The sequence below is a fragment of the Salmo salar genome, chromosome ssa04, assembly GCF_905237065.1.
Source record: "Salmo salar chromosome ssa04, Ssal_v3.1, whole genome shotgun sequence".
In the NCBI taxonomy this organism is placed as follows: Eukaryota; Metazoa; Chordata; class Actinopteri; order Salmoniformes; family Salmonidae; genus Salmo; species Salmo salar.
In genome coordinates this window covers 19,109,968-19,130,636 of record NC_059445.1, presented here as the reverse complement: position 1 = coordinate 19,130,636, position 20,669 = coordinate 19,109,968, and the positions used below count along the sequence as shown (strand labels likewise).

The 20,669-nt window shown below is 43.6% G+C and overlaps 2 protein-coding genes across 3 annotated transcripts in view; both read right to left on the bottom strand.

Annotated features, from left to right (window-relative positions):
- The window catches only part of LOC106602428 (zinc finger protein 662), an 81,446-nt gene that overhangs the window by 55,233 nt on the left and 5,544 nt on the right, over window positions 1-20,669 (bottom strand). The gene's annotated exons all lie outside the window — the stretch shown is intronic.
- LOC106602448 (neurotrophin receptor-interacting factor homolog) lies at window positions 93-9,123 on the bottom strand. Of its 2 annotated transcripts, XM_014195106.2 has the most exons (7): window positions 8,613-9,123; window positions 7,969-8,099; window positions 7,627-7,788; window positions 5,038-5,202; window positions 3,562-3,673; window positions 3,207-3,334; window positions 93-1,631 (listed from the first exon to the last, which is right to left on the bottom strand). In XM_014195106.2, the coding sequence occupies exons 1-7, from the start codon at window positions 8,893-8,895 to the stop codon at window positions 615-617; spliced, it is 1,998 nt and encodes a 665-aa protein (XP_014050581.2). In that variant the 5' UTR covers window positions 8,896-9,123; the 3' UTR covers window positions 93-614. The 2 variants fall into 2 exon arrangements, with proteins under 2 accessions (XP_014050581.2, XP_014050584.2); XM_014195109.2 differs by lacking the exon at window positions 93-1,631 and having other exon boundaries at window positions 1,893-3,334.

The following is a 20,669-nucleotide window of genomic DNA, read 5'->3' as shown; positions in this document are numbered from 1 at the left end:
AAAAAAATATGAAATTCAAGTCCTCCCCTTCCTCCTATGAGGAACCTCCACTGGTGTGATGAGATCAGATGTGATCTATACTAGTCTTAGAATGAAAAGTCACATTTCGTGTTTATTAAACATAAACAAGTGTTAAATACACCAACATACACCTGTCTCAACTCCAAATCTGTATGATAAACTACATTCATTTTCTCTTTAAGTGTCTTTGGAAAGAAATTAAGTAGTTGAATGGCATTTGTGAACATCATATAGTCCACGCAGTACAAACACAATATGTAACAGACTTTTTAGGCTTATAAATGCCTTAAATATCACACAATGTCTGGATGCATTATTCTACCCAGGAATATTCAAGACCGTTACTCTCATTATTCCAAATGCATCTGCTGACAAAAATGACAATTCATGTTTGTCTTTAATTCAGGGTTTGAGTGGTATGGTTACTTTCTATGTTATAGAGTGGAATGGTTTTTCTGCTGGTGTATCCTGAGGTAGCTCCTCTCTGAGAATCTCTTCCTACAGTGTGTACAGGTGAACGGCCTATCTCCCATGTGGATCTTCAGGTGCATCTTCAGCTGGTGCTGGCTGGAGAATCTCTTCTCACAATGGGGTCAGCTGGAGGATTTCTCCCTTGTGTGGACTCTCTGGTGCCTCTTCAGGTTGCCAGCATGGGCAAAGTGCATGTGACACTGGGTACAGCTGAAGGGTTCCTCCCCATTGTGGACACCCCTATGCCTGATAAGGTTACTCAGGAAGGAGAAGCTCTTGTAACACAGCTTGCACTTGAAGGGCCTCTCCTTGGTGTGAACGGTCTGGTGTTGCTTCACATAGTTTGCCTCAGAGAAGCGCTTCCCACACGTGGGGCAGGCATACGGTTTGTCGGCGTCCGTCCTAATGCGTCGCTTCCCACGTTGTGACCCAGAGGAGGTAGAAGCAGGAGCCACCACCCTCAGGTCGTTAGTCTTTGAGCTCCCTCCTTGACCTCTAGCCATTGTTTGGGTGTTGTTGAGATTGGGTGCTGTGTTATAGGCTAGGTACCTCTTGTGGTGAACGCCCATCCTGACCTTGTCTGTATTGGTGGGGTAACCATGAGGTAACTGAGGAAGGCTAGACCCAGGCCTGCTAGGAACCCAGTCATTAGGCATTAGATGAGACCCTGAAGGAGAAGACAGACTTCCTGTTAGACTACCCCCAAGGGGTTCACCCACCACCGTATGTGAAGGCTGAAGCCCAGGGTGACCTTCTCTGTTCATCATGGATACTGCGGTGTTTGTATCATAGGAACAGGAGGGTCTATCTCTATCAGCCCCAGGCCCTGCTTCATCCCTGCACTGAGACTGTGAAGAGAAAGGTCTGGGCTGCAGACTGGATCCCTGACTGGAGCCTCTGTCTCTCTGATGACCACCAGGACTGAGGTTGTTCAGTCCACCTGTCCACTGGTTGTGTTCTGTGTGGTGGTGGAGTCTCTGTCCCTCACGGTTGGGTCCTGGTTCCAACTCGGGAAGGAAAAGTGATGGCTCCTGATCCAAAGTACTAATCCGGGGCCAGGGTTTGTGCCCAGCCACCTCAGAGGTCCAGTGTCTCCAGCCAGCAACACCGGATATCAGCAGGTCCTCATGGACTGCGGACTGTAAACACAAATTGTACAGAAAAGCATAAACGTTTATATAAGAAACTCTGCTGTTCACACAGAAACATGACATTATAAAATGTTAACCAGTCAAGCCTCTAACATTGTGATTGAAGTACCTGACAATATGGAGCCATTGGAGTTTATTATAAAACAATTCCGTATGTGTCGATTCAAGAATTAAGTATAATGTTTTGGTTCGACTGAAATAAGGGAAACTCAGTCTCTGCAATGATACAAAAATAACCAAGTCAGTCAGCAGAGTTGATTTTGTATTTAATTTCACAAAATGGTCATACACTAAGACAACTTGAAGTATAGTACTTTAATTACACAAAACGATACGTGACAAATATAATAACTTTTCTCACTATGGTAACACTTGACCTTTTCTGTAAATCTGGTACCCTCGCTTTAAAAAAAATGAAATTTGGAATACATTGGAAAAGGTTCAACATTACATAACACACAACTTCACTACTTCATGTGAAGTAAACATGAATTAAGGCACCATCATTATCTCACTATAAAACACCAGTATCAACCTAAAGGGGGAAAATGTGTCACTCTTCATCAGTGAAGCATTTTTACAGACACCATCACACCAACCATCACCATATCATCTACTCTGTCTCATCATACTCATTCTTTCTTCAGTTCACCTCATCCAGTTCCCTACTACATCCAATACCAACAGAATTAACTACAAACTAGCTAGTACTACATGACATGTTACTATACTCTATACATGGGCCGTGTGCATTTTCTGCTGGTGTATCCTAAGGTAGCTCCTCTCTGAAAACCTCTTCCCGCAGTGCATACATGCAAACGGCCTCTCTCCCGTGTGGACCTTCAGGTGCATCTTCAGCTGGTGCTGGTGGGAGAACCTCTTCTCACACTGGGGGCAGCTGAAAGGTTTCTCCCCTGTGTGGACCCTCTGGTGTCTCTTCAGGTGGTGCTGATGGGAGAACCTCTTCTCACACAGTTGGCAGCCGAATGGTTTCTCCCCCGTGTGCATCCTCTGGTGGATCTCCACCTGTTTGGGGAAACTGAAGGCTTTCCCACAGAATGAACACGGGAAGCGCTTCTCTTTGCCACCGGATCTACTGATAGCGTCACTACTACTGTCATTTGTCAATGGGCTGGTGCTGCCATTTAGTGATGAGGCACTGGCATTGTCTGAGGTCTGGTTTAACATTAGGAGAGTGTGAGGAGGATGAAGGCCAGGGAGTGTCTGTGTTGTTGCAGGGTCCATGTTCCAGTTGATAGATCCTATAGAAGGCAGGCTGAAGGCAGCACCTGTTAGGGGGTTAACCTGAGACGCCATCAGTCTCTCTGAATCACAACTATAGGAGCAGGATGGAGCATCATTAGCCGAGTCTGTGTCTGTTCTCTCCCGCCTCATATGGACACCTCCCTGTCCCCGCAGACCAAATCTACGCCTCGCCCTGGTTACAGCCAGTCTGTTGTCATGGAGACTAAGATCGGTTGTTGTTTTGTGTCCCACTATCTGTTTCTGGTTAACAGTGTTGTTCCCCAGCCCAGAGTTGAGGACGCTGTCCCATCCACTGACCTCCACTATGTCACCTCTGGTCCTGGCCTGCTCAGTGATGTTGTCCCCTGGGCCCTTGACTGCACTGGTCTGGGTCTGGGAATCCAAGATGGGAGCCCAGTCTCCTCTGTTAGCCTCCAGCCAACCACCTGCAGGAAGAGGTTACAAAATAGACTTTACATGGCAGAGAAAACTCTACGTATGTCATTTTTTTACCTGGTCAATCACCTGGTCAAATTCATACATTATAATGTGTGGTTTTATATGTAAACATAAGTTGCATTTATGAATGAAGAAAAAAAAGAATAGCCAGGTGCATCACTATTCCCATTGAAGATCTATTACTGTATGAAGGCTATATGTATTTCTCTCTTACCTTGCTCCCCCATCTTTAGTCCACTCAGCAGATCAATGCTCTGTGGTCCATCTTCTATTGTCTCCTCTTTGACCAGCAGCAGATCAGGCTTCCAATCCTCCATGTCTACTGACTGTAAGAGATACAGAGTGAGAGGATGTTGGATCAAGAAATCTGATATGAGTAACCCTGCTATGGAGCATCTTCTGATTGGGCAATTAGGGATTGCTGTGAGTACTATGCAAACGTGTTAGTTGATTTGATTACTTGACACTCTTTAACAGTTTGATCATTTAAAAGGCATAGTCCCACACTTAAGACAAAATGAATCAAGACCTCATTAGTTCATTTGATTACTTGACAGTTGTGATGGATTTTTTTTTTTTACCCCGTTTCCTCCCAAATTTCGAGGTATCCAATTGGTAGTTACAGTCTTGTCTCATGGCTGTAACTCCCGTATGGACTCGGGAGAGGCGAAGGTCGAGAGCCGTGCGTCCTCCGAAACACAACCCAACCAAGCTGCACTGCTTCTTGACACAATGCCCACAAACCCGGAAGGCAGCCGCACCAATATGTCGGAGGAAACACCGTACACCTGGTGACCGTGTCAGCTTGCACTTTGCCTGGCCCGCCACAGGAGTCGCTAGTGCGCGATGGGACAAGGACATCCCTGCCGGCCAAACCCTCCCCTAACCCGAATGATGCTGGGCCAATTGTGCGCCGCCCCATGTGTCTCCCAGTCACAGCCGGCTGCGACAGAGCCTGGACTCGAACCCAGAATCTCTAGTGGCACAGCTAGCACTGCCATGCAGTGCCTTAGACCACTGCGCCACTCGGGATGTTTGTGCATTTCTAATAACCAATTTCTGTGTTCATGCAAGTGACTGACTGAACCAATCCTCACTATCAGTATCTGCAATTTGACAGTATGCCCAGAACTTTGTTTTGAGTACGAAAGGATATCTCAGTTTCAAGGTCTCGGCTTGTACAGAAGAAGGTGAGGTATTGGTCTGTCACATGCATGAACCAAACGTTAATGATTAATTAATTATGAATGATGAATAAGCTAAATCATGCAAATATAACTTTCCTCCGTAAATATATAAGAGAACTAACGGGACTGCCCCGGTAGAGCTCACTTCAGACCGATACCTTATGCATCTAAGTTTGACTGTGACCTCTCAGCATGCTGGTAATAAACATTGATTCATTTAAGATTGACTTCGAGTGTCCCATGTGTAGAATTTCCACGACACACTCTTTAATGGTTTGACAATTCAAAGGCATGGTGCCACACTTAAGACAAAATTATTAAAACCTGGGCCTGTATCCACCAAGTCTCAGAGTAGGATTGCTGATCTAGGATCCTTCCATATAAATCTTATTCATTATGCTCTAAAAGACAAAACTGATCCTAGACCAGCACTCATACTCTGAGTGGCTTTGTGGATATGCCGCTGACCTAAAACCATTCAGATAGTAGTTCAGTGGGCTCACCTCAGTGAGACTGTGTGTGGATCTGTGCCGCTCAGCTGGTTGCTCTGTGTGTTCAGGAGGAGGTGTAGTCTGGTTGTCCTCCATGACCATGGTCCCCTCAGGGTTCCCCAGACCCTCCTCACACCCCTCCTCCTTCACCAATAGCACCTCTGGTCCCTCCTCCTCCTGGAAGAGACAAATGATACAGATTACACAGACATACACTCCCTCAGGTACGTACACACAGATAATAAACACACTTTCAACATGGAGTGTTTACCTAGCCCCACTACGTTTGAGTCCTATACTGTAGTCACAATGACTTCATTGTTGTAAAACCCATCATGGTGGATATAAATATGATGTGGGTAAAATAAAGTCAGCTATGATAAGTCAAAAGTCATCAGACAAATCTGACAAAACTATTCTGATGTGTACAGTAGGTGTTTGTTGGTGTGTGGGTATCACAGGAGGTTGGTGGCACCTTAATTGGGGAGAACAGGCTTGTGTTAATGCCTGGAGCGGAATAGGTGGAATGGTATCAAATACATCAAACACATGGTTTCCAGGTGTTTCATACCATTCCATTTGCCATTCTCCTCTCAGCAGCCTCCTGTGGTGGGTACGTGTAGGTATATTTAGTAAGTGCAAAATGTATATTGGTTAAAACGTTGTGTTTATGCAGAATATGGTGAGATCAGATGTGATGTATACTAAAGAGTCTCAATGAAAGTCTTAGAATGAAAAGTCACATTTTGTGTTTATTAAACATAAACGAGTTCTAAATACACCATATCAAAACCACACATACACGTCTCAGAAACAAATCTGTATTTACTCGATAAACTGCAATTCTTTTGTCATTAAAAGTGTCTTGGGAATTGTTTGGGTAGTTGAAAGTAAGTAATGGATTTAACATCAAATGTACAGTACAAACACAACATGAAACAGACTCATTAGGCTTATATATGCCTTATATATCACACAATGTCAGGATGCAATATTCTACCCAGGGATATTCAACACTGAAATCTGTTACTCACATTATTCCTTGTTTAGCCTCATGCTTCCACACTCTTAGTTATTGTGGAAATTGACCCACTACTGCTGTTTACTTTGTGCATCTAAGTCAGAGATCATCAACTAGATTCAGCTATGGGCAGATATCTTTCTTGCAGATGGTCAAGGGGCCCGGAACATAATTATAATTTGTAGACTGAAAATTGACCGCAAGAAGCCCTAACAGATAAAATATAATAATTTCAAACCTTGCTTAAATTTGTATATGATCACATATATCTTTCTATTAGGCATGGGAATACTCAGGAACAGATTTCCAAAATTAAAAACAATTGGAACTGATTTGCTGGTGTTTTTATGTCCAACAATAAAAACAAATACAAATGTATTAGTTTTAATTGCTCAGAAAACTCAACCGTGGCCCGCCAGTTGGTGAACCCGGATCTACGTCATCTCGCTGGGTCTACCTTTACGTAGTGTTGAATATTCTACCCAGGAATATTCAACACTGAAATCTGTTACTCTTGTTATTCCAAATGCATCTGTGGATCTTTTCTGCTGACAACAATGACAATTAATGTTATTTTTTAATGCAGGAGGTGACCAACACGTCAGAAGCTATAGAGTGGAATGGTTTTTCTTCTGGTGTATCTTGAGGTAGCTCCTCTCTGAGAACCTCTTCCCACATTGTGTACAGGCGAACGGCCGTTCTCCTGTGTGGACCTTCAGGTGCGTCTTCAGCAGGTGCTGACGGGAGAACCTCTTATCACACTGGGGGCAGCTGAAGGGTTTTTCCCCTGTGTGGACCTTCTGGTGCCTCTTCAGGCTGCCAGACTGGGCGAAGCGCATGTGACACTGGGGGCAGCTGTATGGTTTCTCTCCTGTGTGGACCCTCTGGTGGATCTCCACCTTCTGGGCACAGCTGAAGCCTTTGTTACAGAACATGCAGAGGAACCGTTTGTCTTTACTATTGCCTGATGTTGCTCCCCCTCCCCGAGCCTGGGCTCTAGCCCTGTCGTTTGAGTTCAATACCTGATCGAAAAGGATACGCCCGTGTGAATCGGAAGGCCCCATCGACGTGGACACTAAGCTTTCCCTGTAATCTAAGAAATCTCTGCCCTGTGAGTGTCCATCACCTAGGTGACCATCTGCATTCCATGTGGGGGGAACGTCGCCCTCCACTTTCACAGTCACTTCATCTACAACTAGACCCTTCCCTTTCTTATCTAGGCACCCTTCAGAGTATACACTACTACTGTACCGATTCCAGTCTCCTCTAGACAGATCAGTCTGTGTCTCTAAACCCAAGGGCATGTTGCCAGGGTCCACCTCTGTAGTGTAAGAACAACACGGATCATCGCCAGCATTTAACACATCACCTGAATCGGGATTGGAATGAACCGTCTTCGGGCTCGGGTTACTGTAAAGTAAATATTCTGCGCTTGGAGCAGGAGGACACCCCAGTCCCCCCAGCCCCAGTCTCTCCAGGTCTGACCTGTGGTCAGATCCTGTGTGTAAAAGCCTTTGTGTTACAGTTAATGTCTCTGTGACGGTCTCTGACTTGAGGACGGTGTTCAGCGTTCCACTGACCTCCGTGATGCTGTGTCGGGTCCTGGGCTGCGCTGGGGCGGGGTCCTCCGTGGCTACAGGGAGCGCTCCAGTCCCTCCAGTCTTGATGTCTCCGCTGTGCTGCGGGTCTTCCTCTTCTTCAGACCTATCCAGCTTGACCCCAGGACTTTCAGCCTCTGCAGACTGACACAAGAAGAGAGGAGGCTATTGGATAACAATGTCATAGGAAAGTCTCACAAGCTCCTCTATGGCAGATAAATTAGGATGTACATGTAAGGAAGTGAATAGCTGAGGGGAGCCTTTCTGAAATAAACTGGCCACATTTGATGTACTGTAATTTTGATGTAATACTATTACACTAACCTCTATCATGATAACATGCTGGGTTGAGGTTCCACTCCCCTCATCAACAGTGATTGGTTGGTCATCTCTCCATGTATTGTGTCCCGCTGGCTTCACAAAGCTCCTGTGGCCTCCAGTGAGATTTCCTTCACCTGAGAGAGTGATTGGGAGAAAAGAGGTGGTTAAATTAGGTACTGTCAATGCTTACCTCTATGTTGTAGACTATTGACAGTTTTAACAAGATCTAGAATTGGCAAGGATGTAAGGTAACACTTCTAATAACTTATTGATATATTATTTATTGATTTCTTGTATTATGTTCCATGTATCACATTGTTTTCATTGAGTAAATAATAGGAAATGCAGTAAATCAAGAATCTGGTTAGAATATGATGGATAAGTAATCAGAGGAATTATTGCATACTATCCAAAAACTGACCAAGACCAAATTCTGGGTAACACATCTGAACACATGTACAGAGGGGAATGGGGCTACTGTACTGAGCTATATATGAAGATCACAGGAGGTTGGTGGCAGCTTAATTGGGGAGGACAGGCTCGCGGTAATGGCTGGAGCAGAATTAGTAGAACGGTATCAATGTGTTTGATGTCATTCCTTTTGCGCCGTTCCAGACATTATTATGAGCCATCCTCCACTGATGTACCTCTTGCGATTCCTCTGTTTCGGTCGAGGATCTTGACACTACTGGGGCGACTGGCGAGGACGCGCTCTCGCATTGTCCTCTCTGCGCGCTCCCGTGCCGTCTTCAGTTCCAGTAGCTGTAGTTTCCTCCGCAATGTCCTGTTTTCTTTCTGGCTTTGAGTTATTTCCAAACGGAACACTGCATAGTCGTCGTCTACGAGTTTACAGATATCTGCCACGGCTGCATTCGCTAGCACCTCCATGATGGAGGCTATTTGAGTGTGAAAAACCATACAGTTAGCCATTGTTAGCTAACGTTTGCAGCTAGCGTTACCTAGATAACGTATATCGAACAAGTCCTTTTTCTAACGCGAATTAAAGACTACATGGGTTGAGTATGTAACGCTGTTAAGTTCAATTAGTCATACTTTGAGTTCCATGGTGTTAATAAACGTATAATTAACGACAATAAAAACGCTAACGTGGAAATTGTTCCTGGTCACTGTTCACTTCCGTTTACTTCTTCTTCTTCTATGAAGTTTAACGACGGCTGGCATCCAATTTGTTGCATTACCGCCGCTTACTAGACTGCAGTACAACTCCCTTATACTTTGCTTGAAAAATAAAAATGTTAAAAATAAATACCCTACCATCTAACTCACTAATTTCAAAATTATATAAAATAAAAATAGCACCACCCTACTCCACTAATTAACTGTATTTATTCCTACCTATCCTGAAAAGATGGGACATCACCACTTAACACACCCTGTAACTCTTCTGTCAAGTCTCGCACACCAAAATACCTTTTTGCAGCTGCCACCACAACCTCAATTTTCTGCGACTTCCGTTCCATCCCTGCAGTACAGTTTATAACCATTGCTATAAATGCTAAAAATCCAATCTTACTGAAACTTATATCACTTTTTAGCCTATCCCTCTGTACTGGTACAGATCTACTTCTCACACCACTCCTCTCAGGATCCCTCCCCCTTGACCCATCTTCCTCAACTTTCTTCACTGCCTCAGCATAGGACAACTTCTGCTCTACTCTAACCCTGGAAACCTCAACCTGCCTCTCTCACACAGGACATTTCTGATCCCCAGCCCCATGGGCACCCCTACAATTAACACATACCATTACTTTCCACAATGCTACACATTCCTTTGTCTCATGCCCTTCTGCACACTTCTCACACCTAGGAACCTCCCTCCTACACACTGCTGCCACAAGCCCATAAGCTTGACACCTGTAACATCGTAATGTATTCGGCTCATACACTCATACAGGATAACTTATATATCCAAACTTCACTTTGTCGGGCAAAAACTCAACTTCAAAACTCAAAAAAACAGACAATGACTCTTCTGTTTCCCCACTCTCGCCACCCTGTCTGCGTCGCATCAAACGACGAGTATCACAAACACCGGGAATCTTTCCCCTCAGCTGGTCAACTTTTATATTTACTGCTACCCCAGTTATCACTCCTTTCATTGGTGCCCTTTTCTTGAGAGCGAAACAATTCACTCTTCTTGCCCCCATTTGTTTTACTCCGAGCGCCTTCTCCCTCTGACCAACAGAAACACAAACAATTATCACTAGACCACTTCTGGTTACCCTCACCGATTCCACGTTACCCAACTCTTTTTTCACCCACCGTGAGACCACAAATGGATCAGCCAAAAGGCAAGAGTCCACTTTTTCCTTAAACTTCACTCCTACTGTCACAGACTCATCTTTATCCTGACCCTCGGTGCATACCCCGGTCTCCGATAACTTCCCCACACCTACCACCTCTGATACTTCGACCTCATTCACTTCCATTTCTCCTCCTGTCTTCAGCTCACTCTGCTTACACCTTCTACCATTCTTTAACAAACCATCTCCTTTTTTCCACCACTTTTATCCGACTCAAGCTCACCCTCTTCTTCACTCTCTCTCTTAGACCTCCTCTCCCTCTCTTTTTCCCTCCATTCCTCGTCCGTTTTCCAAGTATACGTCTCCTTATGATAACACAGCACTACTCCTGACAACCATCTTGTTCTTGCTTTCTCTAGGGACTCCCTTTCCACCACCTCTAACCAACATCAGCGTGTCGTCAGCCAACCACATTACTCGACCAGGGGAAGATCACTTGATGGAATGGCACACTTCGGTTTACACTGAAGAGAAAGGATATGAATGGTGGTGTCATAGCTCAAAGGGTGTGGCTAAATGAAAAGTGTATGCACGCTGTTTTTTGAAATACGGTACTGATTATTACGTTACATGTCAAGTCTCCAATTCAAGTATCTTTCAAGCTCAAAGCAGATTTGTTTATGAAGAACAGTGTGTTAGCAAGAATATAGTAGAATAGAATAGGTACAAACATTATTGGGCACAGACAACAACACAAAGGGCAAGAAGGTAGAGACAACAAGGGACAATCAGGGTTAGTTTGTCAGCTGGGGTGAAAGAGGAGCGATTACGATATAGGAAACCAAGTCTAGATTTAATTTTAGCCTGCAGCTTTGATATGTGCTGAGAGAAGGACAGTGTACCGTCCAGCCATACTCCCAAGTACTTGTATGAGGTGACTACCTCAAGCTCTAAACCCTGAGAGGTAGTAATCACACCTGTGGGGAGAGGGGCATTCTTCTTACCAAACCAAATGACCTTTGTTTTGGAGGTGTTCAGAACAAGGTTAAGGGCAGAGAAAGCTTGTTGGACACTAAGAAAGCTTTGTTGTAGAGCGTTTAACACAAAATCTGGGGAGGGGCCAGCTGAGTATAAGACTATCATCTGCATATCAATGGATGAGAGCTTCCTACTGCCTGAACTAAGTTGTTGATGTAAATTGAGAAGCGCGTGCGGCCTAGGATTGTTCCTTGGGGTACTCCCTTGGTAACGGGCAGTGGCTGAGACAGCAGATGTTCTGACTTTATACACTGCACTCTTTGAGAGAGGTTGTTAGCAAATCAGGCCAAAGACCCCCTCAGATACACCAACAATCCCACAAGAATGGAATGGTCTACCGTATCAAAAGCTTTGGCCAAGTCAATAAAAATAGCAGCACAACATTGCTTAGAATCAAAGCCAATGGTGACATCATTTAGGACCTTTAAGGTTGCAGTGACACATCCATAACCTGAGCGGAAACCAGATTGCATACCAGAGAGAATACTATAGACATCAAGAAAGCCAGTCAGTTAATCATTGGCAAGTTTTCCCAACACTTGATAAACAGGACAAAATAGAAATTGCCCTATAACAGTTAGGATCAGCTTGATCTCCCCCTTTAAATAAAGGACGCACATTGGCTGCCTTCCAAGCAATGGGAACCTACCCAGAGAGGACAGATAGGTTAAAAAAGGTCAGAGATAGGCTTGGCGATGATAGGGGCTGCAATCTTAAAAAAGAAAGGGTCTAAACCATCTGACCCAGATGTTTTTTGGGGGTCAAGTTTAAGGAGGTCCTTTAGCACCTCAGACTCAGTGACCGCCTGCAGGGATGAAACTTTGTAGCGAGACAGGGGATAAAGAGGGAGGAGCATCAAGGCCAGTCGCATTAGAAGGGGTGGGAGATGAGGAAATGTTGGATGGGCAAGGAGGCATGGCTGAGTCAAATAGGAATCCTGATGTAATGAAGTGGTGATTAAAGAGCTCAGCCATGCGCTCATTGGCAATAACAACCACATCATCAAGGGACATGGGCAGCTGTGAGGAGAAGAGTTTCTACTCCAGGTCTTTAACCGTTTTCCACAACTTCTTGGGGTTAGACCCACAGAAAGAGAACTGCTCCTTAAAGTAACTTACTTTGGCCTTCCGGATAGCCTGAGTGCACTTATTTCTCATTTGCCTGATCGAGAGCCAGTCAGCCTGAGTATGCGTGTGCCGAGCCTTTCGCCAAATGGAATTCTTGAGGTGGAGTAACTCTGCCAGATCACGGTCAAACCAGGGGCTGAACCTGTTTTTAATTCTCTTTTTTTATGAGGGCGTGTTTGTTAACAATACCACTGAAAATATCAAAAAAGAAGGTCCAAGTGTCTTCGACAGAGGGGATCAAGCTGATTCTAAACCAATTTACAGAGGCCAGGTCATGAAGGAAGGCTTGCTCATTCAAGTTTTTTATCAAGGTTCAATGACAAATCAGGACAGGTCATTTCACTGAGCAGCCATTTCAAACACAGGCTGTAAAACAGTGATCACTAAGGTCATTACAGAAAACACCAGACTGATCCCTTTCAGGATTATTTGTGAGGATAACATCAAGGAGAGTAGCCTTTTCTGGGTGTTTGGAGTCATTCCTTGTGGGATTGGTAATAATCTGAGAAAGATTTAGGGAGTCCCATTGCTTTAGGACTTGGTCAGGTGGATTAAGCATGTCCCAGTTTAGGTCACCTAGCAGGAAAAATGCAGACTTAGTGTAAGGGGCCAGGAAAGAGTTTAGGGCAGGTAGGGCACAGGCCGGTGCTGATGGTGGATGATAACACCCAGCAACAGTCAACAAAGAGCTATTTGAAAGTTGAATGCTTAAAACCAGAAAATCAAATTGTTTGGTGACAGACTTGGTGGAGACAACCAAGCACTGAAGGTGTTCCTTGGTAAAGATTGCCACTCCACCACCTTTGAAAGATCTGTCTGACCGAAAAAGTGTAGAAACAGAAAGGTTAACATCAGTGTTCAAAACACTCTTTCTTAACCACATCTCAGTAATGACCAACACATCTGGATTTGAGCTGTAAACCAACACTTTCAATTGATACATTTTAGGTAATAAGCTTCTAGTGTTAATGTGCTGAAAACCCAGGCTTTTACAAGAGCAGAAATCAGTAAAGCAGATATCAGAGCACAAGTCTGAATTGGGGCTAGCAACAGTAGATGGGCCAGGGTGTACATGCACACTTCCAGATATCATCAACAGTAATACAATTAGGGCACAGCAGAGGACAGGGATAGCTCTGCAGTGTTGAATTTTTTATGACATTTGAATGTGCATCAGATGCACATTCATCTAGCCTAGGTTTATCTAGCCTAGTTTTACTGTCTCTATAAAAAAAAGTATTTACAAGCCTGTTTCAAATTCAAGTTAACAAAGGGTTAATGAGGGGTATGTTTGTTTGGGTTGTAAATTGGATTTGTTCTGACATTTGTTGAATTCTTGTTGTTCTTCCAGTTTTAAAATGTTTATTATATTTACAGATATTACATCTAGTCGTCTCTGGGATTCAAACCAGTGACCTTTCACTCTTATTGATTGTTTTTGTACCTGTTTGACATTTTACCGCATTGTCAGGAGCTAGTAATATAAGCATGACCAATAAACTTTGATTTAATGTTTATTACCCTCCTAAACAAAAGTAAACAGGTCATTCACTCTGACCCAATTTGTAGAGACCAGTCAGTCTGGAATATCAAGTACAGGTGGACTTTAGTTCATGTTTATTATTTCATCTCAATCATCACACGACCTGAAGGTAGCTTATGGGCCATTTACTGCAAACAGCTTGAGGTCAAGGACTGTAGACTAAACACAGTGACGTGGTGATGTACACTGCCTTATTTATTTGGACAGTGAAGCTTTTGATTTGGTTCTATAGCCTATTCCAGCATTTTGGATTTGAGATCAAATGTTTCCTATGATGCGACAGGCAGATTATGTTGTGCCCAATAGAAATTAATGGTAAATAATGTATTGTGTCATTTGAAGTCACTTTTATTGTAAATAAGAATAGAATATGTTTCTGAACACTGCTACATTAATATAAATGCTTCCATGATTATGGATAATTATGAATGAATTGGGAATAATGATGAGGGAGAAAGCTACAGAGGCACAAAGAGAAGTTGCTGTAGACCACCGAGTGCTAACAGTAAGTATCTAGATAATGTGTGAAATGCTCAATGCTGTATGTAATATTAACAGAGAGGTATGTTTTCTGAGTGACCTAAATATTGACTGGTTTTCATCAAGCTGTCCACTCACGAAAAATCTTCAAACTGTAACCAGTGCTTGCAATCTGGTTCAGGTAATCATTCAACCTACATACAAACAGCACAGGAAATAAATCATCCACGTGTATTGATCACATTTTTACTAATGCTGCAGAAATCTGCTCGAAAGAACTATCCAACCCATCAGATATAGTGATCATAATATCTAGAGAAACCAATGTTCCAAAATTGAAATTGTGCATGAGAGATCATACAAGAGGTTGTGTAGGGAGTCCTATTTTGAAGATGTAAAGAATATTTGCTGGTCTGTTGTCTGTAATGAGGAGAAACCAGATGCCTCACTTGACACATTTATGAAATAGCTTTTTCCAGTTACTAATAAGCATGCACCCATTAATAAATCCTCTTAGGTATCCCTTACGGCTTGAATCCCGTTACCGGGATCGATTTGACAACATTCGGTGAAATTGCAGAGCGCGAAATTCAAAAATACTAAATTCGTAATATTAAACATTCATGAAGATACAGGTGTCTTATATCATTTAAAAGCTTAACTTCTTGTTAATCCAGCCGCTTTGTCAGATTTCAAAAAGGCTTTACGGCGAAAGCATACCATGCGATTATCTGAGGACAGTGCCCCGCATACAAAAGCATTAAAAACATTTTCCAACCAAGCATATGCATCACGAAAGTCAGAAATAGCGATAAAATAAATTGCTTACCTTTGAAGATCTTTTTGCAATCCCAAAGGTCCCAGTTACACAATGAATGGTCGTTTTGTTCGATAAAGTCCTTCTTTATATTCCAAAAAATGTCCATTTATTTGATTCAGAAATACACCTCTTCCAACATGAATCTAAAAAGTTACCTGTAAACTTTGTCCAAACATTTCAAACAACGTTTCTAATCCAACCTCAGGTACCCTAATATGTAAATAATCGACATTAATGTAGAAGTGTTTAGAACATAGGAGAAATTGGCACGAGGGATATGTCACCCACAATATTCAGAATGGGTCGATTCGTCCCCCTCAATAATTTATTTATAAACAATCAGTCATTTGGACGCACTATGCCGCCTCCGTGCTGTCTATTTGTGCCCCTCCCGCACTAATTTCAGTGTGGTGCTCAGCAGCCTCAGCCAGCACTTGCATCGCAGTCAGGTCGACCTCATTCCATTTCAGATTCACATGTACACTACATGACCAAATGTGGACACCTGCTCGTCGAACATCTTATTCCAAAATCATGGGCAATGATATGGAATTGGTCCCCCCTTTGCTGTTATAACAGCCTCCACTCTTCTGGGAAGGCTTTCCACTAGATGTTGGAACATTGCTGCGGGGACTTGCTTCCTTCCATTCAGCCACAAGAGCATTAGGGAGGTCGGGCACTGATGTTTGGCGATTAGGCCTGGCTCGCAGTCAGCGTTCCAATTCATCCCAAAGGTGTTCGATGGGGTTGAGGTCAGGGTTCTGTGCAGGCCAGCCAAGTTCTTACACACCGATATTGACAAACCATTTCTGTACCTCGCTTTGTGCACAGAGGCATTGTCATGATGAAACAGGAAAGGGCCTTCCCCAAACTGTTGCCACAAAGTTGGAAGCACAGAATCTTTTAGAATGGGCTCCTGAGTGGCACAGTGGTCTAAGGCACTGCATCTCAGTGCAAGAGGTATCACTACAGTCCCTGGTTCGAATCCAGGCTGTGTCATATCCGGTCGGGATTGGGAGTCCCATAGGGCGGCGCACAATTGGTCCAGTGTCGTCTGGGTTTGGCCGGGGTAGGCCTTCATTGTAAATAGGATTTTGTTCTTAACTGACTTGCCTAGTTAAATAAAGGTTAAATTAAAATACAATTAGAATATTATTGTTTGCTGGGCCTAGCCAGAATCATGAAAAACAGCCCCAGACCATTATTCCTCCTCCACCAAACTTTACAGTTGGCACTATGTATTCGGGCAGGTAGCATTCTCCTGGCATCCACCAAACCCAGATTCGTCCGTCGGACTGCCAGATGGTGAAGCGTGATTCATCCCTCCAGAGAACCCAATTCCACTGCTCCAGAGTCCAAAGGCAGCGAGCTTTACACCACTCCAGCCTACGCCTGGCATTGCGCATGGTGATCTTAGGCTTGTCTGCGGCTGCTCGGCCATGGAAAAACATTTCATGAAGCTCCCGACGAACAGTTCTTGTGCTAACGTTGCTTCCAGAGGCTGTTTGGAACTCTGAAGTGAGTGTTGCAACCAAGGACAGGCGATTTTTACGCACTTCAGCACTCGGCGGTCCCGTTCTGTGAACCTGTGTGGCCTACCACTTCGCATCTGAGCTGTTCTTGCTCCTAGATGTTTCCACTTCACAATAACAGCACTTCCAGTTGACCGGGGCAGCTCTAGCAGGGCAGAAATTTGACGAACTGACTTGTTGGAAAGGTGGTATCCTATGACGGTGCCACATTGAAAGTCATTGAGCTCTTCAGTAAGGCCATCCTACAGCCAATGTTTGTCTATAGAGATTGCATGGCTGTGTGCTCGATTTCATACACCTGTTAGCAACGGGTGTGGCTGAAATAGTTTTGAAGGGGTTTTCACATACTTTTGTATATACAGTGCCTTTGGAAAGTATTTAGACCCCTAGACTTTTTCCACATTTTGTTAAAGTTACAGCCTTATTCTAAAATGGATTAAATAAAAAACAATCCTCTTCAATTTACACACAACACCCCATGATGACAAAACAAAAACAGGTTTTTAGAATTTTTTGCACATTTATTAAAAATAAAAAACTGAAATACCTTATTTACATAAGTATTCAGACCCTTTGCTATGAGACTCGAACTTGAGATCAGGTGCATCCTGTTTCCATTGATCATCCTTGAGATGTTTCTACAACTTGATTGGAGTCCACCTGTGGTAAATTCAATTGATTGGACATGATTTGGAAAGGCACACACCTGTCTATATAGTATATATAAGGTCCCACAGTTGACAGTGCATGTCAGAGCAACAACCAAGCCATGAAGTCGAAGGAATTGTCCGTAGAGCTCTGAGACAGGATTGTGTCGAGGCACAGATCTAGGGAAGGGTACCATAACATTTCTGCAGCATTGAAGGTCCCCAAGAACACAGTGACCTCCATCATTCTTAAATGGAAAAAGTATGAAATCACCAAGACTCTTCCTAGAGCTGGCCGCCTCGGCCAAACTGAGCAATCGGGGGAGAAGGGCCTTGGTCGGGGAGGTGACCAAGAACCTGATGGTCACTCTGATAGAACTCCAGCGCTCCTCTGTGGAGATGGGAGAACCTTCCAGAAGGGGGGAGGAAAACTGGGAGGGGAAGGTGGAGAGGGACAAGCTTGGCTTGGAAAAGAGGGAAGGAAGGATTTATCTATACTACAATGTAATTGTATTTATTTTTGGGACTTGCAAACCTGCTGTAAAATGAATAAGGGTTCTGGACAAATTAGGAGGTCAAGTCATTATTATTCCTTGTTTTCCATTATAGTTAAGTTCCAATGGTGGTAATTGGCGAGAGTGGAGGGATCGGGACGGGGGAGCTGGGAGTGCGTCAGACACTTCCCTGAAGGTCAGTGAGCTCCAAACATATTGGGGACCATTTTTGTTGTTTTGGCTCTGTACTCCAACACTTTGGATTTGAAATGATACAATGACTATTTGTATTTGTATTTATTATGGATCCCTGTTAGTTCTTGCCAAGGCAGCAACTCATCTTCCTGGGGTTTATTATGGATCCCCATTAGTTCTTGCCAAGGCAGTAACTCATCTTCCTGGGGTTTATTATGGATCCCCATTAGTTCTTGCCAAGGCAGTAACTCACCTTCCTGGGGTTTATTATGGATCCCCATTAGTTCTTGCCAAGGCAGTAACTCAGCTTCCTGGGGTTTATTATGGATCTCCATTAGTTCCCGCCAAGGCAGCAGCTACTCTTCCTGGAGTCCAGCAACATTAAGGCAGATATATACAATTTTAAATATTACATGATATTATATTTCATAACACTTTACCCAATACATTTAGTGTGTTCCCTCAGGCCACTACTCCACTATCACATATTTACAGTACAACATCCATGTATGTGTGTGTGTGTCTATTCACAGTCCCCGCTGTTCCATAAGGTGTATTTTTATCTGCTTTCTAAATCTGATTCTACTGCTTGCATCATTTACCTGATGTGGAATAGAGATCCATGTAGCCATGGCTCTATGTAGTACTGTGTGCCTCCCATAGTCTGTTCTTGACCTGGGGACTGTGAAGAGACCTCTGGTGGCATGTCTTGTGGGGTATGCATGGGTGTCCGAGCTGTGCGCTAGTAGTTTAAACAGACACCTTGGTGCATTCAGCATGTCAACACTTCTTACAAAAACAAGTAGTGATGAAGTCAATCTCTCCTCCACTTTGAGCCTGAGAGATACATGCACATTATTAATTTTAGCTCTCTGTGTACATTTAAGGGCCAGCCGTGCTGCCCTGTTCTGAGCCAATTATAATTTTCCGAGGTATCCCTTTGTGGCACCTGACCACACGACTGAGGTTAAAGTGAAGACTGTCAGATTTTATTTAAGGTTATTGTCACCCATAGGGTGAACCATTTAGAAATGAAAGCACCTTTTGTACATAGTCCACTCATTTTAGGGGGCCAAAAGTATTGGGACAAGTTCACTTATATGTGTATTAAAGAATTCAAAAGTTTAGTATTTGGTCCCATATTCCTAGCACGCAATGATTACGTCAAGCTTGTGACTCTAAAAGCTTGTTGGATGCATTTGCTGTTTATTTTGGTTGTTTCAGATAATTTTGTGCCCAAAAGAAATGAATGGTAAATAATTTATTGTGTCATCTTGCTCCTTTGCACCCCAGTATCTGTACTTGCACATTCATCTTCTGCACATCTACCATTCCAGTGTTTAATTGCTATATTGTAATTACTTTGCCACCATGGCCTATTTATTTTCTTAACTTACCTCATTTGCACTCACTGTATATAGACTTTTTGTTTTCTTTTGTTCTACTGTATTATTGACTGTGTTTTGTTTATTCCATGTGTAACTCTGTGTTGTTGTATGTGTCGAATTGCTATGCTTTATCTTGGGCTGGTCGCAGTTGCAAAAGAGAACTTGTTCTCAACTAGCCTACCTGGTTAAATAAAGGTGAAATACGTTTTTTTTTTTGTCACTTTTATTGTAAAGAAAAATAGAATATGGTTCTAAACAATTCTACATTCATGTGGATGCTACCATGATTCCGGATAATCCTGAATGAATCCTGAAGAATGGTGAGTGAGAAAGTTAGACGCAAATATCATACCCCCCCAAAATGCTCACCTCCCCTGTTATTGTAATGGTGAGAGGTTAGCATGTCTTGGGGGTATGATATTTATACATCTGTAACTTTCTTACTCATCATTATTCACAATTCATTCAGGACTAAGGGTGCGTTCGTAAATTCGCTCTGGCTATCTACTCCAATTTCGGGGCACTCTCCTCTGAGTGTGCCAGAGCGCAGAATAACTGATGAATTTACAAAAGCTCAACACCCCTTGAATATGGCCAGTGTCAGTAAACCTCAGCGAAAAAGCGTAATTCAATTGTTGCCAGCAGCAGAGTAACTGCTCTGGATAACATGAAAACAGCCTAACTAGCTATGCTAGGGCGAGTAAAATGGTCAGAGTGAGGTGTTCTCTTATTTTCGGGCTCCCGAGTGGCGCAGCGGTCTAAGGCACTGCATCTCAGTGCTAGAGGCGTCACTACAGACCCTGGTCTGATCCCGGGCGGTATCACAACTGGCCGTGATTGGGAGTCCCATAGGGCGCACACAATTGGCCCAGTGTAGTCTGGGTTAGGGGAAGGTTTGGCCGGTGTAGGCCTTCATTGTAAAATAAGAATTTGTTCTTAACCGACTGACCTAGTTAAATGAAGGTTAGCTTGGGTGCTTGACTGCCGTTATGAGGTCAGAACGCTTGGATCAACCCTACTCCACCGCCAGAGTGTCCAGTATGCGCTCTGAACACGCCGCAAGCGAAACACTCTTGAATTTACAAACGAACAATCCGACAACACTCTGAATTTATGAACGCCCAGAGCGTACTCCAGATTACAAACACGCCGTAAGAAAGTTAGACGCACAAATAG

What these genes read in the sequence shown, in the direction of transcription:
- LOC106602448 (XM_014195106.2), bottom strand. Translation starts at nt 8,895, where the DNA reads ATGGCTAACTGTATGGTTTTTCACACTCAAATAGCCTCCATCATGGAG. An exon ending in AGCATGTTATCATGATAGAG is followed by an intron (nt 7,789 to 7,968) that starts GTTAGTGTAATA and finishes TTCTTGTGTCAG; the next exon opens with TCTGCAGAGGCTGAAAGTCC. An exon ending in CCCGACACAGCATCACGGAG is followed by an intron (nt 5,203 to 7,626) that starts GTCAGTGGAACG and finishes TGTCTCTTCCAG; the next exon opens with GAGGAGGAGGGACCAGAGGT.